We start from the raw sequence: 27,500 nt of genomic DNA, 5'->3' as shown, positions 1-27,500 counted from the left end.
AGTGCACACAGGCGTACAGACAGCACAAAATTATATAACATGGCCAGCGTTGCTCATAACAACATATGCTTTATTTCACTTGAGTGTCATCGAACTTGCGTAAGTAAAGTCCATATCAAATAAACAGCCTGTGACAACAGTCACCTGAATGAACTTTCATCCATTGTATTTGAACATTACAGGACTGCAGAACCATGGCAACATACCTGGAGTTACTGGCACTTGAAGGCAGCATAAGTAAAAAGGAACATATTAACAGATGCCAGGCACCTATAATATACTCCTGCTGAATGACTACAAGGACTACACAGGTGCCACAATATTGCTACATCTTCTACTGACTGCCAATTGTACCTGAAACAAAGTCATTAGCATATGTGCCTATTTTAGCCAAGTGGTGCCACATTAGTTTTCATGGCATTATTGATTACTAATGCAAAATTCAACCTTAAAAAAAATTCAAAGTCCGTGATATTGAATAAGACATTTTTTACATGAAACATGCACAGATGTGCTATAGCATAATGCGATCACCTAGTCAAGCAGAAATCGGCTAGCATCATACTTTTGTGCTTTGTGCTAAAGTGCTCAATGCTACCTGTCACCTTCCTAATGAGAAGGATAGATATGAATGACTGCATGAGGACTCACAAGAGCAATAATGAGTAAACTCATAAAGTTCAAAACAAACAAACAAGGACAAAAATCAAAGCAAGGGGGGGGGGTGCAACAAGAAAACCAAAATATCTTGCAAGTTAATTAAGGGGAAAGTAGAGGCCTAAATGCACCTACAACAAGCTCAATTGAACAGGATGCCCCTTCCCTCTTTAAATAAAATACAAAATGACTGAATCCCTGTCGTATGCAAACTAGTGGCAGCACTATTTATGGCATTATTGCTGCCATACTTCAAAATATTGGCTCTCCCCATATAAGAAGCTGCAGTTCGCCACTGGCATTAGGAACTGCTTACTGCTGCGCATTTTTGATACACAATAGTACATGTTGCAATTGACCTCATTTCTGCCACTGCTTACAAGTCCTCACAAAGCATGTTGCATACATTTCACCTATGTACGCTAAACACACCACCATGCGAAGCAGCTCTGTTCACAGGACCACCCAACATACTGCAATCTATAAAGGTTCCACACTATAAAGAACCAGGTTGATTGAGCACAAAGCTTTAGCTAAATTTTTAAGCCATGATTAACTCCGAGATGTTATGCAGAAAAACACAAGAGCTATAAAAATGGGCACATCACACTTTTGATTTTGCAATGCAATCTAGTTTTTCACTACCAACAGCCTCAGCCGAGTGTTCCTAGCAATGTCGCAGAAAGTTGTTGCAGGCATTATAAAGCAGCACTGCCTGTATTGCTACACCTCACGTTCTCTGGCATGTTCTGTCTTCCTTCTGGGCAAAAGTAATGTAACCTCTATTTCCAAAGAGTAACAAGCCAGCTTACCTACCTAGTCTGAAAATATTTTCCTTTAGACTCCCTTCAAACTAAGAGAGCAGGCGAATATCACAATGCTATCACAAACAGAGAAATAAGTTGTTCAAGGCATGCAAAAGCATCTTCCAATGGCAGAGAACATCTGTGGCACCAATTGCAAACACTTACAACAGCCGCCGTTAAGTGCACAGCTGACACAGTGTATCAATTGCACGCGACTCCTTACATTGCTAAAGGCAACATGAAACAGTGCTGCTTTCAAAAGCATCACTAACACAAAGCACTTGCTTTTTGCAAGTGCTTCAGCTATAGTGCTACAACAGAACGCTTGGCACCCCGAATTCTTGACTAGTCCTTGAAGATTGCAAAAGTATGGGCTGAAGAACATACCCTGGACACTCAGGCACAGTGTGTGGGACTATGTGACAGGGACTTTCAGCCACAATGTCAACAAATGAGCTGCTCTGAGCATGCTTTGTCATGTCACTTTGGGCAACAGGAAAGAATCCAGCCTCTGGGTCCTATACCGAGGCATTACACATCCACACCTGTAGCTAAAAAACTGCACTCTCATGCTAGCATTTGATTACAGCGACAGATTAAACAGTCAATTCCTCATGCAAGTACTTTACCACTTGTGCTCTTGATACAAGTGTTAGAAATTTTGTACTCTCGAAGTGATAAGCAAAAAAAAAAAGGACTAGTGACCCAAGCATAAGTTTTAAGAGTCCTGTCAACGACAGAATTGACAAGATCTCTGCACAATAATATCATGAGAATGACAGGGCTAATATGTGTGAAACTATATGTAACTCCTACAAGAAAATTTCTGCTTTAGAGACACCTCCAGCAATCTGCCCGCCCATGCTGCTTAAAGGACACTGAGGACAAATAGTATGTCAATGTGGAGTGTTAAAATACAATTCCAGAAACCCTGCAGCCCATGTTTTGCGCCAAGAAAACACTTAGTTTAAGAGAAAATTATGTCTGAAGGGTCTGCATTCCTCTAGCACAATTAAAATAGCCCGCCACAAATGAGGAGGTGCGATGCTGCATAAGCCATCACTACCCTTTACTACCGTTGGCGAGTAAAACGGTGCCTGACAGCCAAAGGCTACATTTTTTTTCCATAAAACTCAACAGCATAGCCAGAAACCAAGCGAAGATACAACTGACAGCATCTCAAAACATCACATGGAGGTGGCATTTTCTGTTCGCAGAAGTCTCGCTTGTCACCCGAAAATTTGCGCAGTGGCTCACTTGTTACCGTGTGACTGCATAACAGAACAGCAACCATTGCGCCCACTATGATTGGAATTTGCTCTTGCTACTTGCTGTCCTCTATGACAGCAAGAAATAAATAGTAAAATAAGCCACCGCTTCACCTCATCTCACACTAATACCACATCTCTGAAATGTGGTATTTAATGTGCCATGGCGGCCATGGCCACCAAATCACGAAAGTGTATTTAGATTTCTAGCTATCACATGGCGCTACAGCATTTGCCATTGGCAGCATGGAATGCATTTTTACTGCCAATGACAGCACATTAAAACTAGATCTAGTACCCTAATGTTAAAATGTTGGTGCCGCAGCACATATGAGATTTTATGACGGGTGTACGATTGATTTGATTCAGACAACAATGAAAGTGTGTTGCTAGTTTTTTTTTTTTCATCTTCGTCCTACAGCAATATGTGAGTGCAACAGGGTCCATCTGTCATGTCGCTTGTCACAGTCATTTGATAATCGCATGCATGTGGTTGCCTCTTTAGTGTGAGCTCTGCAAGCCAGCAAACAAGTACAGCACTATACAATACAGAAACTACCACCCAAAACATGAAAGCGCTGGCCACACGGATTCAAGTGAAAACAAAACTTGTTGACCACTCGTCGCATCGTTATCAAAGGTAACATCAATGAGTTTCCTTTTTCTAAGAATCGAACAGAAGTGGACAAGTATTTAAGGCAGAAAGCTGGGCTAGTTGGTCGTTACTCATATAAGGGGACATAGCACTAGCGCGTAAAAAATGACACGGACAGGAACATGAAAAAAAGACGCACCGAACGCTAGTGGACAAGTAGCAATTTCTTCCATCTTATAATGCAATGCAATTATCTTTTTATTAACTGGTTGAGTGCTAGTGACACAATTATAATGATGAGTTTAGGCATGATCAGACGAGTAGTACTTGATCATTCTGGTAAAGTCAAATCCTGTCCTACATTTATCTTAGTACGTATCTCACTAAAGCCCTGGTCTCGATTTTAGACTTTTGATGCGAAAGCATCAAATTGCCCATCGAGCAAGAAAGCTTCCATTTGTAGTAGCGAAATGGCACTTAAATTACCACTGGCTGCAATGCCATGTCACGGGTGCACCTCGACAGAGCAGTGCGGGCAAAAGGGAACACTTGCTGGCACGCTAGGTGTTGAGTAAGGGATGAGGGCATTGCCACGATGCCACATCACCCTCGCTCTCAGAAGCCAACACGCAGCCATATCTCTCTCTCTCTCTCATCCATACTGGGCATAGCTGCTACCTGCACCTACCGGCCTTGGTCGCTGCTGCTGCTTGTTGGCTCGGGCAGCACGCACCGCTACAGTATGCTACTCACAGTGTAAAACTTGAAGAACCGCTTAGGCGTTCAATTGGACATTAATGGTTTCGCATTCACAACTCGTAAGAAGTGCTTAGGTGTCCTGGGATTTTTTCAAGTAGGTATTATCACTTTAGCTTCACTTAGCATTTGCCTTTAATGTCCCTTTAAAGCACTGCATGGAAAGTAGAGATGCTGACAGTAAAGATATTCCAGTTTTTGACAGCCAAGATATACAGAATGCCCATGTACCACCATTAAACAACAAGGAGGCCACTGATAAAATGCTGTAAACAAATTCAGAAATTTCAAAAAATGAAGCAAGACAGACTGCTAAATACAGGATATTCTTTGAGGCTCGTGCTTTAGGTTTGGGTGCCTTGTACGCAACAGAAGGCAAGATAAATTACAGACAGAAAGGTCAGCTGGCACTAGGAAAGAAAAAAAGCAATTGTTCATACTGACTACCATACAAGGTGAACAGCTAACTTCTTTATGCAGCAAGAAAGTTCTGAAGCATTTCAATTTCACCGTGCACTTTGAAATAGAAGCTGTACAGTAAACAATAGTATAGGTAACCATCAGCTACTCACTGTGCAATTATTAAAGCATATCAAGCTAGTTTGTTTTTCTGCCAGAAAAACAAAAAGGCAATAGAGCAATTTTCTCACTAAATACACACGAACAAAAGCAAAGGCATCTGTTGCTCCTCACGTCTTCAATAAAAACACTGTCACATAGTCCACTTATTTTTGCTACAACGTATGCAAAAGATTTGGTCAGCCTAATAGAGGTTCAAAATAAGGATATGTTTACAGCTTAAAGGTCAGCCCTATTTGTCTGCTTGTTTGTTAACTGAATAAATCTAGTGACTCGGACACTCATTATCCACTTCAAATGTGTGCTCCTCATACAAAGTGGTGGGCTATTCTTTACAAGTAAGCAGCTAAAATCTCCGACTAAACTGCAGCTGCCGACCAAAACTGTTCGCCACACCGCCACTATTGCGGTACTTTCCCCAGGCACCACAGGGCATGACAACTGCCGTAGCATTGTCCTGGGAAGCAAAATGCATGGCCTGGTCAGTGACGAAACCTGCTGCCTCAGCTGGTGAACTGCAGCTGTTGATGGCATCCACAATCTCCTGGTCCGACATGGCACAATTCACACCATCAGTGGTGAGGATCACAAAGGCATCCTTGCCATGTTTAACCTGGGAGCAATGAAGAAATGAGAGTGGCATGCATATCAAGATGAATGTGAAGATCTATGCAATGATTGTGTTACTACACTACTTGTGCAAACTGACATTTATAAGATGCACATCGCCTTCCAAACCATGCCATGTTTCACTTTGCCATGTTTAACGTGGGAGCAATGAAGAAATGAGAGTGGCATGCATATCAAGACGCAAGGTAAAGAGCTATGCAATGATTATTACTGCACTGCTCATGCAAACTGACATTTATAAGATGCACATTCCCTTTCAAACCCAAACACTGGTTTTCATCATGCTCACACTGGTATGTGATAGGCGAAGTGCTGCAGCAGGAGAAGGATAAACATTAGCCTACTTTATGCAAGATAGTCAGGTCAACCCTTTTAGTAACATCCAATAGTACACTTGCATTAACATGAAGAGCAAATTTGCCACTGCATTTTAAAATAAAAATTAAGTGTGCCTTAGTTCACATTATTGGTGGGGTGAATGAGTGGAACAGTACGAAATAAAGTGCTTGCTCCACCTTCCTCCTATTCAACTTTCTTGATGTACAGTCACAAACTGACTTTTCGGGCACTTGGATATAACAAATCATTCAGACATTTCCCTGGCACTACTACTTGCCTCATATATTTATGTACAGTAGGATCTTACTATAATGCAGTTAAAGGGGAAGATGAAATAACCACCGTCGTCCACCGACGCACTCCAAAAGGGAGCACGGAGTAATGTGGATTGGGATGAGGACAAATAGAACGCTTTCCAAGGTCTGAAAACCGCGCCAGTCTTCGCGCACCAGTCTATACCAAGGAATTCATAGTTCAGGGCGACGCAAGCAACATGGGTATGGGCATGGTACTTAGGTCGGCGACGACAATGAGGAACATCCTATCCTCTATGCCAGCCGTAAACTAACTGAAAGAGAGGAAGCCTACGGCGCTTCAGAGAAGGAATGTGCTTGTTTAGTTTGGGCAGCACAGAAGTTGTGTTACTTGTACGGAGCGAGGTTCATCTTCGAGACCGACCAGTTCTCTGACATGGCTCAATCAAATGTCACACAAGAATGGCCGCTTGCTCCGATGGAGCCTCACGTTCCAACAGTAGAACTTTTCCGTTAGATATAAGAAAGGAAATTTGCATAGCAGTGCGGATGGCCCGAGCAGGCTAGTTTGAAACTCGTTCTGCATTTTGGGATCCATACTAACTTTTTTTTATTAAGCTAAGACAATCCCCTTTCATTTAGCAGGACTCCATCCAAGATTGCTACCTTGGTTGGCATGAAATTATTTCGAAATTTGCATAGCAAAATGCAGTATTTTTATTTACACTCATGTTTTCTTTGAAGTCTGGCAAATCTAAAGCCAGAGCCAAGATACTTCATCTCTACGCAGAGCCATGTTGTGGAGTTCACTTTGTTGCAGCCTGTCATTGTGAGATGTTTTAGGGTGTATTTCACCATTTTGCAGCTGGTTGCTGCAAGCCAAGTCATCCCCCTTGCCACCAGCCATTCTCTTCCTGCCCAGCGGTTATCAGCACTGGCCAATTGAGATTTTCTGCGCCATGGAGGAACTGTTACAATCAGCCAGCAGGGATAGCCTCTCCGGCTCCACTGCCACGAATAGTTTCCTGAAGCCAACAATGCGTTCCCTTCAGACAGCCACGCGGCGCCAGTAAGGCGAGACACGTTTGGTGGACCGAGTATTGTTTGTTGCTTCACTGTCACCTTCATGGACCAATAGGAGCAAGAAAACTCCTAGAAAAGGCTGTTCTAAGGAGTTTTCTCACGGACCCCAGTAACCGCCACGGTCATTTGACAAATGCTCTAGCTAGCTGCGTGGTCATCACAGGAACAAGGATGCGCCAGCTTGAGCCAAGCGTGACAACACCTGTCTATGAGGCTCCCTTCGTTTCTGTGTGTGTGCAGTGAAAAAGGTATAGGAAGGTTGGACGGCAGTGTCCCTGGCCTAGGGATCTAGGGCGGACAAAGGGGGTTTAAAGGGCCCCTGAAACGGTTCGGACAAAGTTTGTAAATGCGCAGGGTACAGCTAAAGTTAATCATTCGCACCACAATTTGTGTGAAACGTCTCATATTAAGAGAGCTACTGATTATTACAAGTTGCCCTCCTCCATAGTCGTGCATTTTCTCCTCAACTCGTTCGCCGAGTGATCGGGGCTAAGCTCCGCCTTCACTGGCTCTGCGTCATGATGGCACGTCGTGTCGTTGACTTCCGGTTCTCTAGGAGATAGCGCACAAAGCCTCTCGGAACTCTCCGTAAGTTCCTTGGCAGTCGACCCCAAGTGAGAGCTATAGAAGCAGTGTGCGTTGCGAGCATTCTGTCGCAGTGCCGAATGTGTCTGGTATTCCGGTAACCACAGGCTAGCTGGGCGTTTCGACAGAACAATGGAGGCATAAACTCAAGCTGATGAAGGCACTTTAAAGTAGACATACGTGAGCTGCCTGATTAGTCTCCACGGTCCAGTCACCCGTTGGCGCAGAGTCTAACCAGCTAAACAAAGAACTAATACTGCTCTAACCAAGCGTAAAACATTTTAAACATTTACAAAAACATTGTGTTAACGATTACAATCCTGCAAAAAATTTACACCAGCAGCAAAGAAGAATACATTTCGTTACTGCTACTATGTGTGATTGAGTTCTTTGCCACCAGGTGGCTGCACCGTGCAGACCATTCACATTTGCGCGTCTGCTCATCCTGTCAAATGACACGCAGGGGGACACGGCCAAGCCCTGTGCCCTTGCGCTTGCGTTTACCCTAATACCGGTCTTGCGTAACGCTATTGCATTAGTAATCTTCCGGAGTAAAGTGGCGGCCGCAAACGCGCAAATCCTGGCACCGATCGGATAGCGGCAGTCCGATGTGCTGCAGCCAGTCCGCTCGTCTGCTGCCTTGCAAAGGGACACGATGTCGCAGCTTAACATACTGCCAGTCGCTACATTTGCAGTCCACAACGCAACGAAGTCGAATCAGAGTGCTCGCGAAAAGACAGACCAACTCTGACCACGGAGCTCTAGTCAAAATGGAGCACGTTGTAACACAAGCAGACGACGCTTGCTGTGTGCCGGAAGTGCCCAAGTGTAGTGAGAAATTGTTCTTGTGCATTCTCTTTCTGCTACTTTCTTTCTATAGAAACAAATTAACTAACATTCCAACTATTACAAACATTATTTGTTCACCATAAAGGTGGCAAATTACAGATGACAGACCCTGGGCAGCCAATTGGATAGCTCACCCACATGACGTCAATTGGGTGATTTACATCGTATGGGTAGGGGTGGCTGAAAATTCAGCCGAGCAGTGTGCTGCAATCGGCAGCGATGTACATTTTTAAAACCTTATAATAAATTACACACTTTACATGGAGCACTTAGATGCATCAATTAATGATCAGAAAGACCTACTCTAACGACTCAGTACGCTTGTAGAAAATTGTCAAAATCGTTTCAGGGGCCCTTTAAGCAGGCACTTTTGGTTTCTCGGTGTGCTTCACTTAAGTCATGCTAGACTCACGAGATGCAACGTTCTCCACTTTCCATGTAGATACTCTAAATAAACCCAGCACTCCTTGTTTTCGATAAGAACAAGTTCCTCCCTTCAACAACACCCTTAGCGTGGATGAGTGAGATGACGACATGGGCCAGCTATTCCTTTTTACATGCCCGACCCCGACTCCTACACAGCCTACCATGCCGACACTTAATGAACCATCGGGATTAACCCAGTGATAAACACCGGGGCCGCACGTTTCAGCTTCGCTGGTTAACCATTTGTACGGAGTGCTTGGCCGGCGATTTTTGAGATGGTGCCTCACTAAGCAGCCGCATTCTCAAGACTGACTGACTAGCAACTGAGGTCCTGTTGGCACTATGCAGTTCCTTCATAGTGGCATCCCACGGGAGAAGTACGTTATCTTCAGTTATACATATATTGTTAGCCACCGGCAAAATGTGCATCTGTTTTAAGTGAACCTTATTTCAGTTACTGTCTGCATCTCTGCTTGACCTTTAGAGTCCTGAGCCCATAGACCGAAGCTTGGTATTTTGTTTGTGCGCAGTCTCAAACTTTGAAATGTCTCTTAATAGGTTACCTTGTGTAGCTTGTGCGAGAGTGGTAGCGGCATGTGGAAACACCCATCGCACGGCCGGTCTCTGTCTCCTCGCCCAGCTCTATCTGTCGCTAGGGCAACCCGCCCCAGAGCTCGAACATCTCAAATTTGTGATGGTCCAGCTTAGATGCAGTTTTCCACTCGTGGTAGGGCGTTTTAACCCGATATGCACTCGCACCCTACGCCATGTACTCAACCACATATAACGTAACGGCCTTGCAGTTCCCTTTCCATGTGAACAAGGCTGCCATGCGGGAGCCAAAATCTCATTTTTTAAAATAATCATATACCAAACTCTAGGGTCAGCTTAGATTCTAGGTTTTTAAAAAATGCGCCAGTTTTTAATTGAAATTGATAAATATGGTGCATAGCTATACGTGACAGTCCACGGGTAGCATACGCTGCAGGCTGCAGCGGTGGCGTAGAGGTAGAGTATCCACCTTGTGTGCAAGAAGTAGCACGTTCTGTGCTACCGGGGCTTAGCGGAGAGACGAGAACTACGAGACGGATTCCTAATTAATAAGAATATCGCTCGTAACATACAGGAATTCTATAGCATTAACGAGAGGGTGGCAGGTCTTGTGAAACCTAATAAGAGGTACAAATTGAAAGTCGTACAGGTCTACACCCCTACATCCAGTCATGATGACCAGGAAGTCGAAAGCTTCTATGAAGGCATGGAATCAGTGATGGGTAAAGTCAAAACGAAATACACTATGCTGATGGGCGACTTCAATGCCAGGGTAAGCAAGAAGCAGGCTGGAGACAAGTCAGTGGAGGAATATGGCATAGCCTTTAGGAATAGCAGAGGAGAGTTATTAGTAGAGTTTGCAGAACAGAATAATATGCGGGTAATGAATACCTTCTTACGTAAGTGGGATAGCCGAAAGTGGACGTGGAGGAGCTCGAATGGCGAGACTAGAAATGAAATAGACTTTATACCCTGCGCTAACCTGGCATCATAGAAGATATGGACACGCTAGGCAAGGTGTGCAGCAGTGACCATAGGATGGTAAGAACTCGAATTAGCCTAGACTTGAGGAGGAAACGAAAGAAACGGTACATAAGAAGCCGATCAATGAGTTAGCGGTAAAAGGGAAAATAGAAGAATTCCGGATCAAGCTACAGAACAGGTATTCGACTTTAACTCAGGAAGAGGACCTTGGTGTTGAAGCAATGAACGACAATCTCATGGGAATCGTTAAGGAGTGTGCAATAGAAGTAAGCGGTAACTCCTTTAGACAGGATACCAATAAGCTATCGCAGGAAACAAAAGATCTGATCAAGAAACACCAATGTATGAAAGCCTCTAACCCTACAGCTGGAATAGAACTGGCAGAACTTTCCAAGTTAATCAAAAAGTGTAAGACAGCTGAGATAAGGAAGTATAATATGGATAGAATTGAACATGTCTCAGGAACAGAGGAAGCCTAAAAGCAGTGAAGAAGAAACTAGGAATAGGCAAGAATCAGATGTATGCACTAACAGACAAAGCCGGCAATATCATTACTAATATGGATGAGATAGTTCAAGTGGCTGAGGACTTCTAGAGATTTATACAGTACCAGTGGCACCCACGACGATAATGGAAGAGAGAATAGTCTAGAGGAATTTGAAAAATCCCACAAGTAATGCCGGAAGAAATAAAGAAAGCCTTGGGAGCTATGCAAAGGGAGAAGGCACCTGGGGAGGATCAGGTAACTGCAGATTCATTGAAGGATGATGGGCAGATTGTTCTAGAAAAATTGGCCACCCTGTATACGCAATGCCTCACGACCTCGAGCGTACCGGAATTTTGGAAGAACACGAACATAATCCTAATCCATAAGAAAGGGGACGCCAAAGACTTGAAAAATTATAGACCAATCAGCTTACTGTCCTTTGCCTACAAAGTATTTACTAAGGTAATCGCAAATAGAATCAGGAACACCGACTTCTATCAACCAAAGGACCAGGTAGGATTTCATAAAGGATACTGAACAATAGACCATATTTACACTATCAATCAGGTGATAGCAAAATGTGCGGAATATAACCAACCCTTATATATAGCTTTCATTGGATATGGGAAAGCGTTTGATTCAGTCGAGACCTCAGCAGTCATGCAGGCATTACAGAAACATGGTGTAGACGAGCCGTATGTAAAAATACTGAAAGATATCTATAGCGGTTCCACAGTCACTGTAGTCCTGCATAAAGAAAGCAACAAAATCCCAATAAAGAAAGGCATCAGGCAGGGAGATACAATCTCTCCAATGCTATTCACAGCGTGTTTGCAGGAGGTATTCAGAGACCTGGTGTAGGAAGAATTGGGGATAAGAGTTAATGGAGAATACCTTATTAACTTGAGATTCGCTGATGGTATTGCCTTGCTTAGTAACTCAGGAGACCAATTGCAATGCATGCTCACTGACCTGGAGAGGCAAAGCAGAAGGGTGGGTCTAAAAATTAATCTGCAGAAAACTAAAGTAATGTTTAACAGTCTCGGAAGAGAACAGCAGTTTAGGATAGGTAGTGAAGCACTGGAAGTGGTAAGGGAATACTTCTACTTAGGGCAGGTAGTGACCACGGATCCGGATCATGGGACTGAAATAATCAGAAGAATAAGAATGGGCTGGGGTGCGCTTGGCAGGCATTCTCAGATCATGAACAGCAGGTTGCCACTATCCCTCAAGAGAAAAGTATATAACAGCTGTGTCTTACTGGTACTCATGTATGGGGCAGAAACCTGGAGGCTTATGAAAAGGGTTCTACTTAAATTGAGGACGCAAGGAGCTATGGAAAGAAGAATGATGGGTGTAACGTTAAGGGATAAGAAAAGAGCCGATTGGGTGAGGGAACACGAGTTAAAGGGACCCTGAAACGATTTTGGTTATTTTCTACAAATGCACTGAGTCGTTAGTGTAGGTCCTTTTGATCATTAATTGACACATCTAAGTGCTCTGCGTAAAGCGTGTAATTTATTATAAGGTTTTAAAAATGCACGTCGCTGCTGATCGCAGCACACTGCTCAGCGGAATTTTAAGCCGCCCCTACCCATATGACAGAAATCACCCATATGACGTCAGTGGGGCGAGCTATCCGATTGGCTGACCAGGGCACATGATCGATAATGTTTCCAACTTTATGGTAAATAAATGATCTTCGAAATAGTTGGAATGTTAGTTCATTTGTTTTTATAAAAAGAAAGTAACATAAAGAGAATGCAGAAGAACAATTTTTCAGTACACTTAAGCACTTCCGGCACACAGCAAGTGTCGTGTGCTTGTTTTACAACGTACTCCATTTTGACGAGAGCTCTGCGGTCAGAGTTGGTCTCAGTCTTTTCGCGAGCACTATGATTCGACTTAGTTGCCTTGTGGACTGAAAACGTAGCGCCTCGCAATATGTCAAGCTGCGACATCGTGTCCCTCTGCAAGGCAGCATACAAGCGAACTGGCTGCTGCGCATCGGACTGCCGCTATCCGATCGGCGCCAGGATTTGCACGTTTGTGGCCGTCACTTTACACCGGAAGATTACTAACGCAATGGCGTTTCACAAGTTCGGTATTAGGGCAAACGCAAGCGCAAGGGGACAGGGTCTGGCGGCTTGACTGTGCCGTAACAGGAGGAGCCATGGGATGAGAAGCGCAAATGTGAATGGTCTACACGGTGGAGCCACCTGGTGCAGAGAGCTCAACCATACACAGTAGCAGTAACGAAGTGTATTCTTCTTTGCTGCTGGTGTGTATTTTTCCCAGGACTGTAATCATCAACATGTTTTTATAAATGTTTAAAATGTTTTACACTTGGTTAGAGCAATTTTAGCGCTTTGTTTGGCTGGTTAAGCACTGCGCCAACAAGTGGCTGGACCGTGCAGACCGATCAGGCCGCTCACGTAGTACGTCTACGCTAAAGTTCCTTCATCAGCTTGAGTTTATGCCTCCAGTCATTTGTCGAAATGACCAGCTTGTTTGTGGTTACCGGAATACCAGACACGTTCGGCACTACGACAGAATGCTCATAACGTACACTGCTTTGAAAGCTCTCGCTTGGGGTCGATGGCCAAGCGGCTAGGGGAGAATAAAGCCCCTCCATCCACGCGCCACCGCCGCTTTCTTAAGTAGCGACAACCTTTGTTGTGCGCCGCCTTTTCCCCTCACACTAAATCCGGTTCCGGCATTTCCGGTTTCAAAATTTCCGGTTCCGGCGTTTTCGCTTCCTGGAGTTGCGCTGCGGGAATTTCCACTTTGACTGCTGTTAGACGATGGTGAGACACCCGCGCATGCTTAGCAGAGCTGTGGCAGTCACCATGAGAAGAATGCAAAGGGGCCAAGCTGTTGTATTCCGCTGAAGTAGTAGTTCGCGGTCCCTGTTTTCCAAATGCACGAAAAACTGCAGTGGTCTCCAAGCGGCCAGGCACTACATTCCACTGTATGTTGTCTCTCGTGGCACAACCCGTCGCAGGTTGACGCGAAGCAGCGAACACGATCAGATCGCTGATTACAGTAGGCGGTGGTTCTTGGATGGAATCGCATTCACAGTTTAAACCGCAGCTGGTGCAATTAAAGCCTCTCCATGGACGCGAAAGAAAACAACGCTAAAAAAACATAGCGTCACTTCCACTCGGAACAGGAAGCTGCAGCTACAGAAGTTCCGCTTGACGCCGGAAGCTAAGGGGGTGAGTGGGAGAGGAGCGTGGAGGAGGAGGGTAGGTTGGCGGCACTTAACCTGGTCGGCGGAAACTGTATGGAGGGGCTTTAGTGGAGAGGTTCCGCGCTGGCGGGCTCCAAAACAACCGGAAGTGGATGATGTGACGTCGCATCGTGATGCAGAACCAGTGAAGGCGGAGCTTTGCCGCGATCGCTCGGCGAACGAGTTGAGTAGGAAAAGCATGGCTAGGAAGGAGGGTAACTTGTAATCGCTTATAGCTCCATTAATACGTAACGTTTCACTTAAATTATGGTGCGAATGTTCTACTTAAGCTGTACCCTACGCGTCTACAAAATTTGTCCGAACCGTTTCAGGGGCCCTTTAATGACATCTTAGTTGAAATCAAGAAAAAGAAATGGGCATGGGCAGGACATGTAATCAGGAGGGAAGATAACCGATGGTCATTAAGGGTTACGGACTGGATTCCAAGGGAAGGGAAGCGTAGCAGGGGGCGGCAGAAAGTTAGGTGGGCGGATGACATCAAGAAGTTTGCAGGAACAACATGGCCACAATTAGTACATGACCGGGGTAGCTGGAGAAGTATGGGAGAAGCCTTTGCCCTGCAGTGGGCGTAACCAAGCTGATGATGATGATTATTATTATGATGATCATACACTGCTGTGAACATCTAAGCCAGGTTTTGCTGTCATGCACGGTGCATGGAGCTCGCAAGATCGCGAAGTCGCCTTTCTTTAAAATGCTCTTTTCAACAGAAGGCCCTGTCCTCACTCTCTTCTAGACGCACTATTTTGTCATTCCCTTAGACAGATTATATTGGCCGATAGCTGACATCATGCTGCGGTTGGCTACATGGCGTAGATACCGCAGCCGCCGCGGGGTGCCACCATGAGTTCACTGGCTAAGTGAACTGCGGCTTGCTGAGAACAACCAGTTTGTCTTATGTTTAGCACGTTGTAGGCACCAAAGGTGGAAATCGTGGCATCTACGTTAACATCCAAAATGAAATTTGAACTGCTTGCCACGGTGACATTTAGAAGGCAGAGCATTGTGGGCATGCCCCACTGTGCCGTAGCTTTCACAGTACAAGGCATTGAAGGAATGGGAGCAAAGGAGAGGCCATGTTTGATTGCCAATAACTCTGCTCCTGCTGAATGCACTGAAGTAATTTTTATGGCAAAGTATTCCTGAAATAGCCTATTTTCACTTCAAATGCCTTTTTCCAGTTCGATAAAAAGTGGTTCAGGGCCCGTTTAATCAACACAAGTGTCAGTGCGCGCACATATACTCTGATGAGTTTTCTTCGGCCACTTGAGGAACAAGGTTAGTTGCTAATCAATTGTTGTATTTTTAATCCTAACTATTTGGACTTCTTGTCATTCCACTCAGTTCGAATAATCAGTGACTGCGCATATTGTATTGCAGCACGATGTGGCATATTCTAAAGAAATATGACTCAATTGAGGCAACAATGCTATCTGAAAATAACTTCAGGACAAAAATAAAAATACATGCAGATAAGAATAACAAGAAAATTAGTTCAGCCCTTTGTCTCAAGTTTCACCATGAGCATACTGGTACTATATGTTTTCTGAGGGACCTAGCTAAACCTAGTTTCATTTACACCAATTATTTCATAAAGGCACAGTGTTAGTCAAAAGTTCCCACCTCAATGGATCTGACATCCGGTAGTGCAATGACACCAAACGGCTTAAGGTCCAAGTCACCCAAACTTCTGGTCATGGCCAGACGTCCATTCACAAGATGCCGTCCATGGCTGTCTGAGATAAGCTTGCCGCCAGACATCTTGATCCTCTCCTGATGAAAGAAGGTCAACACCCAAGATTACAAGGGTCCTGCGACCTCTTTTCAGCATTGTAAACAAACCTACCCTCCATGGCATGTAAAAAAAGCTTTAACTCTTTTGTTACTGTGAGAAATTAAATGTACTCATTTTTGGTGCTTTAATGATTTAACATTTTTATTTCAAGACATAGTAGTCACAATGTATACGTGATACATAAAATTATAGCCTGATCACTGGTGTTTTGAATGGATGTATAGCAGTAATAATTGCTCATACAATTTTCGAATTCATATGTGAAACTTCAAGAAAGCATTTCAAGGAAGATGAATGAACGCAACAATATGCCATTTTTAGTTAAAGTTTTTAGTTTAAGTACCAAGAGTAACCAAATCTAAAATATACAAAATTTGCACCTGGTTCCTAGTTTCCAATTTTTATAAGTCAGATCACACAAAATTTTTTTTAATCAAGATTTCTCGGTATAAATACTGCCCATAGTGATGCCTATGCTATGCGGGAAAACCGTAGCTTCGGAAGTGTGAAAACTGGTAAGTTCCTATTGTGCAATAGCATTTATGTTTACTCACTGCAGTAGACACCCAGTTCATTTTTTACTGCATTCTTTAGGCGCACCAAGCAATAGTTGTCAGGTCAGGGAGCATGCAGAACCCTCCTCATACTTGATGAATTCACAAGATAAGCTTTTCTAGGCAGGCAAGGTGGCCTAGTATGCGTTCAAATAGCAGTGGAGCCTCCACATGCATTGTTCAGTACCTGTAGAGGGCTGTACAGCAATGTGGAATGTAGCAAAATATTGTACAGTCATGAATAAGGGAACTTGAACAGGCAGTGTTCAAAATGTAAGAGTTTAGCGTAGTCAAGCTTCAGTCGAAGGTCGGTCTATAATCGACTGCGGGCTATTGTGTGGGTGAAAACCCTACTCTACATAATAGGAAGAATTGCTCTTAATAATTTGTGCATACACTGTCGAAACGTTGACAGATAAAAGTACCTCCCAGGGGATAAAATAAAGTTGCACTTGATATTATATTAACATAATTATCAAAATAAGATGCATTCATGGGCAGCTACTGTTGTTTAAGACATCGTTAAAACGGCGCATATGTTTGATCAGAAAAATGACCAACCGAGAGAAGCTCCTGTCTTCGCTGCTACTGTCATTTAAAAATTATCTTGCCTAGTCAACCAAAGCACAAATTTTGAGTCCTTTTATTGAAGAAGTGCTAGGAGCACCGGAAGCAAATTTCGACGATACCTCCAGTCAAAGTTATTGTTCCAGACTCTCCAATTTGCCAAAGATTGTCAAATCTGGCAAATAGCTAAAGTTCAGTCGTCATTTCAGAGAGTGCATGATGTTGCTAGTAGAAGAATTCCAACAGAAATGAGTAACAACGCATATAAAAACTGTCAATCAAATTGATCAATTTGTATAGGCGCAGTAAAGAAAGAGTTAAGTCAAAAAAATAAATTATTTTTAGAAAGGAACTCTATTGAAGGCCAAACTTCCCAACTTCAGTTTCTCAACTTCTTTTGCACCCATACTACAGCATTGACAATTTTTGTGTCTAAATTTTCAAATATTTTCGTAGATTTTGGCCCTTTTCCGGCACGAAGATACAACAGCTGTCAGGTCCAGTTTTGTTTAAATGCAGAGTAACATTTTTGTAAATGTAACCAACAATAAAATAGGCTTAACCATTTGTCACCATGTACTTTTTTGATGCACTTTTTTCATGTACTTTTTTTTATGTACCCTTTTGTGTAATTATATTCTCGTGCTAGTCACTTCATGTTGTACGCACTCCCCTGCTATAATGCTTCGGCGTTGCAGGGTGTACTGTAAATAAAATAAATAGCCTGTCACACTGTAAGAGAAGCTACTTTGGGAATATAATTACGGTTGCATGACGGCCATTTTGAGCTGACAAGCGCAGTGCATACAATGCGCACTAATGATTGTGTCTGCTAAGTATTATATCGCTACGCGCCATGGAAAGAGCTGAAATTTAAAACCAAACACTGTTTCCCTTTTCCTCGTGGGCACTGCACTCCCAGTCGCAGAGGTGATGTACAGGCACGGTCACTGCTAGTGGGAACATGGTGCCCATGGCATCGTTCTACAGAGTAACTCACCACCGGCGCCTCATGAAGTCTTGCGACGCAGACACAAAGCGATTGGCGAAAACCTCTGGGAGTCGTCTTCCAAGACTTCACGAGACGCCGGTGGTGGCGCTCCGCGGAGCACTGACACGAGCTCTCGCATTCCCTCTAGCAGTGGCCGCACCTGTACCTGCGCAAGTGTGCCTACGTACAGTTAACAGCAAAAGATTGCAGGATGCACAAGCGCGTGGCAAAGCGACCCTCCTCCCCTTCTAGCAGTGACCCCTGGTGTCGAGACCGACGCCTGCACGCATGCGCGTCCCTCCAAGACTGCAAGCGTGCATGTTTCCGCGCTTCCTCTTTACGCGCCGGCGATATCCAAATGTAGCCGCAAGGTAACCCTCTTGCGATTCCGCGCGGCCGCGCCGTAAGCAGCCACTGCCGGAGAGGAACGCCCCAACTCCGCCCTAGCCTCACCCAACATGCCTCACCCCTGCACCTCCCGGGTGACAAAAGAGGGTGCACTTCCACCCCGCCTTTCTCACTCGCACTGCGTTCGTCGACTCACCGTCACACGTTTTCACTCCCACATACAGCATACGGCACGCACCAACGATTTTATCGCCCTTGGGCTTTATACGGAACCTCACGGCAACGTCGATGGTAGAAATGCGCCGGAATTGTCCATATAATTGCTATCACAATAAAAATACAGTGACTGTTCATTCTGTGAATGTGGGTAACGCGCAAGCGTATCAGTGCCATTCCTAAAGAAATGTGATAGCAATGATATGGACATTCCAGGCGCATTTCTGCCGCCGTGGTAGCCGCAATGTTTCGCATAAAGTGCAAGGGCGATAACATCGTCCCGGCGCGCCTCCTGCTATATGTGCGAGTGAAGCCGATCATGGTGTGTGCGACAGTGAGCCGAACTGCACACAAGGAAGGAAAGCGGGGAGGCAGCGCGGGAGGGAGGGGGGGCGGGTGCCTTATACTTTGGTATCAACTGTGTTGTTTGCGCAACGGCGCGCGCCATATCTTGAAAGCGATCTGCTGATGTGACTTCGGAGCTGGTCAACTCGCGGTTGGCCTGCTGCCACCTGCGTTGCTGCTCCGTCCTCACACAACACTTGCAACTCAATCACGAGAACAACCCGGTACCTTCATAGCGCGCACACAACCCGTAGCAACTGCCAGAGGAGGTCAACCCAGCACGCTTCACGTGGCCACAGCATCCAACCTAATTTTGATGCCAGTTCTTTTCAGGAAAAAAGTCGCACCGTTCTGCAAGACGTAGCAGGTCACGGTCAAGAGTGCACAAAACAAGGACAGAGTGAGTAGTCGACAACACAAGCGCTTTCCTACAAAGATAGTAGCCAAAAATAACCAGGATGTTAGGGAGATAATTGAAGCAGACTGCATTAGAAAGGCAGGTGTGTCGTGTGTCAGTGCACCGTCTGTTTTTGTGTCGTCCAAAGAAACTAAGTTTCCGAGCATGGCCACCTGATGTCGGCATCTCAGTCTTGTGACGTCATGAGGGAAAGTGTTGATATGATGCAATCTTGTGAATAAACGATCAAAGCGCTTGTGTTGTCCACTTCCTATTCTGTTCTAGTTTGTGCACGCTTGACCGTGATCTGCTATGCATAACCAACTCAACCAAAACTCTGTGCTCTTGAGCTGCTCTATTATAAGATGCACCGACGAAAAATTCAGAAAAATACCATGACTCATACACCAGAAAATACGGCATTTATGAAGCTCCCTTTTGGAGCAAAGCCTCACTTTCCTTAGCAACCTATGCAATTAAGCTGTGGTTCCTCTTCTGCTCAACTCCATTCCTAAGAGCCTGAATTTTTCACCATGAGTCACAACTGCAATTAACTTGAGTAAGAATTTTTTTGCTCACTTCAAACAAAATTTACTCGAAAAAAAAAATTGCTAAATGGCAAGCTAGAAGGTCAGTGCCTATTATGAGCTACCTGACATATTTTTATCTGGAGGGCCTTAATGTTTAAATTTGGCCTGAATCTCACAAAAAAGTCATTTTTTGACAACTTTGGAGGTGTTCTCCTCAAAAAAAAAATATTTAATAAGTTCGAATTATTTTTAGCATACACTACAGCAACAGGTGAAAAGGGAGAAAATTATTGCAGCTGGAAAGTTAATGCAGTTCATGCAAAAAATTTATGAGAATGCAACTTTTCTTGCTTTTTTTACTGAGCAAAATGTGGAAAGTTCTAAAATGCATTCAATTATGTCATATGAACGAAGGATACCAATAAAATGCTCTAAAGTAAAATTTGATATTGCACCTAGCTTCAGACTAGAACAAAAAAAAAATGGTCTCCAAACAACTTTTGCTTCTTTACGGAAACTTCAGAGTGAGCTCACGTGACCAAAATATTTTTTGACAAGAAACTTTGGTGAAACATTCATGCAATAGCCACTCAGTGCATCTTTTTTCATGAAAATCACTGGTGGTCGCTTTTGGAGTCTGGGATGTTTCGCTTGGTATGACCCTGATGCATACCTGCCAAACTGCGAACTTTAACATTCGTAATAATCTCAAGGATAAGTGGAAGGGGCAGAGGTGATAATATACACGTTTTTTTTTAAAGTTTCACCTGAGTAACACACATTCTGCGGGGTATGTACACGCTTTATTAACTATTTAAATTTAGATGCAGCGCACAAGCAAACACAAACTGGTAAAAGAAGACAATGAAAGCAACACAGATCACAGTGACTACTTCAGCAACCTTGCAGCGGCCAATTTCGCCTGTTTCAGGAACATCCTTGAATAAACTAGCTCGAAGAAAATAGCAGCCTTTTAGTGTGTGGTGTCTTGCATTGCCACAAAAGGGTGGCACGGGTACCATAGTAGTTTTTTTCTTAAACTCGGCTTTTCTGAGGGGGGGGGGGGACATACGCCTTCCCATTCTCTTAACACTTAACACCTTTTAAATGTTTCCGCAAACGGAATCCATTTTTAGTAAAACTGGACGCAACATTCGTAAAACAGGAGCCTTAATTCCTAAACTTCAATATGATAAATTCATGAAAGTTGGCAAATATGGCTGATGTGGTAAACTTGCCTCCTCCAGCTTCAGGCCAGCAGTGTGGTCAGTGGTAAGTCGGCGCGACTCCCCACTGCGGCAGAGCAGGGCACGGCTGTCACCTACATGGGCTACGTACAACTCTGTGCTGCTTCTCAGGAGGCACACCGTAGCAGTTGTTCCAGATGAGGCCTCGTCACCATCTGTTTGTCAAAAGAGAAAAATTGGCACATTATGCATGAGCATGGCTATCAGACACTTTCCGAAGGGATGGCACTTTCAGAAGAGGGGAGAGGAGCCCCTGTGTCTTGCACCTATTCAAAGCAATATATTTCCAAACTGGTATCTTTTATTCCTGCTTCAATTTTGAACAATGCTCCCAAAGATTTTTTACTTCCAAACTAGTGATGTCAACTTCAACTACAGCTCCCATTGCATCATGATGTTGTGCCAAGTCCCATGAAGAAGAAAGCAAAAAACAGTCGCACTAAAAGCACTATGTTTATAAAAAAGACCAACATGAACCATGTGGTTGTGGGCATATATATTACAAAATTACTGCTTCAACTTTTCATGGCACAAAAGTGTGCTCAAAGTTTTGCAGGCCCTGGCACACATAAGCTCGAAAGCATTACATCTTATTTCTAAAAGCAAGCTTAGAATTGTATTGCAGGAAGCAGGTTAATGTATCTTGCCTGCAGTACGTACTCCCGCTTCCTCAGGCCAAGCACGAATGTCACTTGCGATGCATATTTGCTCAACGTCCTTTTATGTTAATTTTTCATTCGTTTTCAAGAAAGTTACAGTAACTTTAAAATATAACCTGCACGGAAATCTTTTCTTTTATTATTTATATTTTGGTAGTAAATTTAACACATCTATGATTTGAGTGGTTTAATCCTCGAACACATTTTTCAGCTTGTAAACTTTGTATGCTCACACAAGGACAGGATATTTATGTGCCTCAGATAGCTTCTCTCCGGAAATGCTCTGTGAACATGGAGATTTCTGGAGCCAATACTGGAAAGAGCGTCCACACAACTCTTCGTGAAGATTTATGTGATTGTTTTACACTGATTTGGTGCAGCTTTTAAAGCTAAGCAGTTCAGTGACACTAACACCAATTAAACTTCCACACTTAGCCATTCGGCAGAACTATCAGTTATGCCCCGTCCTGGTTTACTGCCAAACCGTGAATACTCTCTGTAGTGCTAAACACGTGTATAAAACACAGTCACCTGGCCAATTAAAGGAGACATATTTGGCAAAGGAATTGTTGGTGTCGATGAATGCTGACTGGAGTAGTGCCTGTAGGTCTGTCTGGCCTCTATGAACCCAGTACATAATATGCGCCTCCATATGTTCAGCACAGAAGTCTGCGCATGCTGAACCACCATGTCCATCGAACACCGCGAAGTACAGGAGGTCTGGTGTAAGCTCCTTGACCCTGCATTTATAATGGGATAACGTCAAATAAAAAAAAAGCATTCATCAAACAGCACAGGCTGCAACATGGCTGTCACCGAGTTATACATATGCAAGGCCGTCTAATAAAGCATATCAACTACCATTCATTCAGCCTTGTTGGGACATGCAAAACCGGTTCAAATTATCGGATGTTCAAATGGAGAAGCAAGCTCCAAAATCTGCCACAAAATAAGCTTTTATGTACTAGACACACTTTTCAATTGTAGCATAAGCACTTGCACTCGGAGGCTGGCAGTGTACAGATGACCTCGAAGCGCTCATATACAGAGTAAGGCATGACTGGCATTGCCGTCTCTAAAGAACCATTCTGTGAGTGCATCTAGCTCGGGATTCTGCTATCATAAAGATCCTATTGATCGCTTAAACATTGTCATGATATGAGAATATGGCTTGGAAGAGATTTCTAAAACAAATTTTGAAGTTTAATGTCTCGAAACTGCGCAGGGTGGGTTATTAGGTTTGTGGTAATGGAGGGCTTCAGATTGATTCTGACAACCTGGGGTTCTTTAAGGAGCACGTAGAGTGAAGTACACATGTGTTCTTGAATTTTGTCCACATCAAGATGTGGCCACTGTGGCCAGGAATCGAATCCTAAACGTCATACTCAACAGTAGAATGCCATAGCTAGTGAGCCACTGACTGTTTAGAAAATATTCCCACCTACAAGGCTGCATGTCTGTCAGCACCTGTGCGGGTTGCTGTCATAGTTCCAGGTCTTCAACATGTATTTGCCCGAGTGTCATTTTCAGCTCCCTAGCCTTTGATGCTGATTTTTTGAGGTCACTCTGCTCCTTGCAGCATTCAGCCGGTGAGTGGCAAGTTATACCACATCTCACTGACTCTGTACAGTGCAAAAATAGCTACGGATCAGGGAAAGGTAATGGATGGATTAGTTACAATGGAACATGCAACCTTTGCTACAGTCCATGGAGCTGGTGAAACAGACTACATGCATGTCAATGTCACTGGCCCCACAGCGCTGACAGAAGACACCCCTGCTGATCTGAATGCATTAAAAGGAGGCCCTATGCCCCAAATTATGCATGTTGTTTTTATTGTTTGCTAGGTATAGGAATTGATGCCACAAGCTCCAGCAAAAGTGCAGAAATCAGACCATTTTATTTTTTATTTTCCCCTGAAATCAGTTTCCGCACAGACTGCGAGGCAAAGGAATGTGACCTATGTTCGTTTTTATTTGCTCGGCATGAAGAATATATTGTGCATGTTTATGCTGTAATACAATGATGACTTTAAAAATAAGAATGTGTTTTATGCTTTTTAACGAAGCGAAGAGGACACACACTTATGCATACAAATTAATTATGTCTGTAACTGACACTAGGTACGCTGTCCAATGGTCTACACTAGGGAGCCTACATAGTTCCGTCACATGCGTGTGCAGGCAGCTCTTTAGTCTGCATTCTAAATATAATGCAAAAATAATCATTTCCACATATGAAGAGCGTGTAAAGTTCATTTCGTACATTTCATAAGCGTGTGTTTACAGGTTCCTTAACTAGAAGGCACCGCCATATTCAGCGAAACTCGGTATTGCCTTTGATCAAGCATCTAATCTGTATCACATCTCGCTGTCTGTGCTTGCTGTTGAATTGTACTGAGAACTTTACCTCTACTAGATGCAACAAGCACAGTGCAAAATGGTCAGTAAGTCTTCATTCTGAACTTATAAATAAGATCTGAAAACAGCACCAAGAAATGGGACAAGACAATGAGACAGACACTTCTTGTCTTATTTCCTGGCACTGTTAGAAATTTCAAAATCATGTACAAACTAGCCTAACAGAAAGCTCTCCCAAAAGCAAAAAAAGAAAGGAAAAGAAGAAAAACAAAGATGTTTGTTATATCCATTGAAATAAATTTTTTTTTATTTTATTAAAGCAAGTTTTTAAATACACAGATTTGCCAGCTGCTTTCTTTTTTAAAAATTGTATCCTACTTTAGAATCGCAAGTGCAGGTGGTGGGAGGTGTCTTTCTACGGAGGAACAGAGGAGTCGCCTATTTCTTAAGGACAAGTGTAGCACAGATATGGAACCCAGCTTTCAAATGAGATGTGCCAGGTGTTTCAACAAAGAAGTAATATTTCTGTCTTTTTGTTTCAACGCTACCAACTTTCAACCACTGTTAGTGCACAGATCCATCTATCCTTTCCAGGACATATCAACTTACTTGTGTTGGCCCCAAAAAATGCACCGTACTAGAAAGGTAATACGACAAAGTTATCAAATTAAGAGAACAATAAAAATAATGGCAGTATCGTGAAAACAGTTATATAAAACGTTGCTCAGCCCATTTTCATGCAATTTCAGAAGTGAATAAATTAGGCAGTGTCTATTCTCCCGGCAGCCGGGAGAATTTCTGAAACGAATTTCTCCCGGTACTCGTTCGGTTAGGGCACATCAGCAGACAGACAGTTGGTCACGTGACTTCCGAGTGCCAATAGGAGGTGAGTGCCGGGAGAAATTCGTTTCAGATGTAACTCTGCCAATAAATTAAATTGCAAGATTGAACATCCAGAAACTGCACAGTGGGCTGTGAGGGGCGTTGTATGGTTGTAGAGGGAGGGGGGGGGGGAGTACTAATTTGAGTGTAGCCTGCAGTAATCAGTCAGCACCATGTAAAGGCAAAACGCAGACTGATATTGAATATAAAACTTCGACCATGCAAGTAATCAACGCAGAATAGCTATTTCACAAAAGACTCACAATAGACAATATGAAACAGCAACACTATTCAGTATAACTTCAGCGAAAATGCCGTGCTGTGAAACTGTAGAGACACTTTTTGCTTCGTTCCATTACGTTCTAATTCAACGGGTTCTTTAGTTTCATCCGTCATTACCAAAGGGACATACATTCGACCAGAGAAAAACAACAGTACACAAAATACGACTGTATAAGTACCTGTAGCGGTCTTCGTTGTAGGTTCGCCGTCCGAGAATCGTAGCACAGCCGGCATGTTCAGCCGATATTTTGGGTACGGGCTTGCCGACCTTGATACTCTGCTGCAACAGCAGTGGCAGATCAATTCGGTTGTCCCAAGTTCCTAGCGTGTCAAAATTAATGTGTTGCTGACGCTGTCCAATGTTTTCGGGGTCCGAAAGAACCTGCTTCTCGCGTACATGCAGCCAAAATAACGGTTTTAAGGCATTTCTATTCAAGCGGGACACCCGCGGTAGGTTCGACCTGAGAAGCGACAGAGACATGCAAAGGATGTTGCAGGAAGAACGTCGGATATACGCACTGCCGTCAGGAACTGTCCTCAACTGTACCGCCGTTCTAAATAATTGTTGTGCGCAACCAAAAATTTCGAAGGCCGCACGCAGACGACACAGACCTAAGTTTTAAAATAAGCGACGAACCGAATACACCATAAGCACCGGAGTAGCGCCGGACTGGCCGGACCGATACGACAGCGATTGAGGTCTCCTCGATTTGGCTACACTTTCTGCACTAGTTCCGGGGGTGCAGCTTTCTCTAGGTGCAGTACTCTAGCACTCGATTTGCCAGTGCAGCTAGCGCCACCTGCACTTCGGCACTCGATTTGACGTCGTACTGCACGAGTTCGTGTACACTTTGGCACTAGACTCTCCGCAAGTTCTTTTCTCGTGCACGTAGTGCAAGGCTCTTGATAGCAGACGACACATGCGGTTCCGTGGCCATGCGGGTGTTGGTAGACGGCATCGGCGGCGCCTGTTAATACTAACGCAGCAGGGACGCTAGTTTTCTTCAGGATGTGTACGCAGCATCTTGTTAAGGGCGCTTTCCCGTTTCAGCTGCTGCTAAGTGCACTGAAGGCCGGGATTTTCCCTCAGGTCACAGTCGTTCGTATTAATTTTCACGAGCTTACCGCTACCTCGACGTTAAGTTTACGCGAAACCACATCGGTCCATCGTTTGAAACGCTGTGCCATATATGATTCAGGAAGGTGTGGAAACCGTGCTTGGCCATGCTTTCTGAATAATGATGCCGAAGTTGAACTAATTTCCAGGTACACTAATATATGAGTTCTTTCCACAGGACCAAAAAGGCTGTTGCGCAAACGTTTACGCTCGCGGCACATACCAACAAAAGAAGGCCGGCGCTGGGTGCACGCACGTGGCAGCAGACGACCCCAAGTGGAGTCCGCTGCTGCCACGCATGATGACGTCACAAAAAGAAAACTTAGAAAAAAATACATGAAATGCTAACGTTATTGTTTTGTTGTTAAATACACTACGCCTAAATAAATAAAGCATTTATTTTGTGCAGCGTTTTAAAATCGAAAATGACTGTCGGCGCCTACACGCGTGCACGCAGTGGGAGGACCGTTGCGATTCCTTGTGGCTGTGTGGTGTGTACAAATCACTGAGTAATATCGGCGAGTACGAATAACGTTGCCGCTACGAAGCTACAGAAGCTTCGAACGAACTGTGCTGCATCCACGAAACAGCACGACATGTCGCATCATTTGGACTGTCGGTTTCGAAGAGTCGTGGTAGCACAGCGCCGACTGCATATTGGGTCACTGTGTAATATCGGCGAGTACGAATAACGCTGCCGTTACGAAGCTACAGAAGCTTCGAACGAACTGTGCTGCATCCACGAAACAGCACGACATGTCGCCTCATTTGGACTGTCGGTTTCGAAGAGTCGTGGTAGCACAGCGCCGACTGCATATGGTGCCGACAGGGATCATGCATATTGCAGGGTGTGTCGTATGTAGCGATTCTTTAAGTTGTGTGTACGCCTTCTGGCAAAGTCGGATGCCTATTTGGCCTTGGACACCACGTCGACACACTGCTCTCGAGCTCGAAAACGCAGAAGTGGTGCGCGTCGGCATTGACGTCGATGTAGGGTGCATACACATTTCCAAATCGCTGTGCAAAGTAAGGGCGCCTTTTGTCGATGAGCAAAGTGCGTTCAAACATTTCGCGTCGCCTTACGCACGCAGAAGCCTAGTAACGAAA

At 44.1% G+C, this 27,500-nt stretch overlaps 1 protein-coding gene across 1 annotated transcript; it reads right to left on the bottom strand.

The window, feature by feature from the left end:
• Window positions 1–49: 49 nt before the first annotated feature.
• LOC135917635 (protein phosphatase Mn(2+)-dependent 1K-like) lies at window positions 50–26,635 on the bottom strand. The gene is made up of 5 exons (XM_065451209.2): window positions 25,456–26,635; window positions 22,284–22,492; window positions 21,085–21,248; window positions 15,727–15,876; window positions 50–5,274 (listed from the first exon to the last, which is right to left on the bottom strand). The coding sequence occupies exons 1-5, from the start codon at window positions 25,755–25,757 to the stop codon at window positions 5,008–5,010; spliced, it is 1,092 nt and encodes a 363-aa protein (XP_065307281.1). The 5' UTR covers window positions 25,758–26,635; the 3' UTR covers window positions 50–5,007.
• Between the last annotated feature and the right edge of the window lie 865 nt (window positions 26,636–27,500).

Source organism: Dermacentor albipictus, chromosome 1, assembly GCF_038994185.2.
Source record: "Dermacentor albipictus isolate Rhodes 1998 colony chromosome 1, USDA_Dalb.pri_finalv2, whole genome shotgun sequence".
Taxonomy (NCBI): domain Eukaryota; kingdom Metazoa; phylum Arthropoda; class Arachnida; order Ixodida; family Ixodidae; genus Dermacentor; species Dermacentor albipictus.
This window is presented reverse-complemented; position numbering and strand designations above follow the sequence as displayed.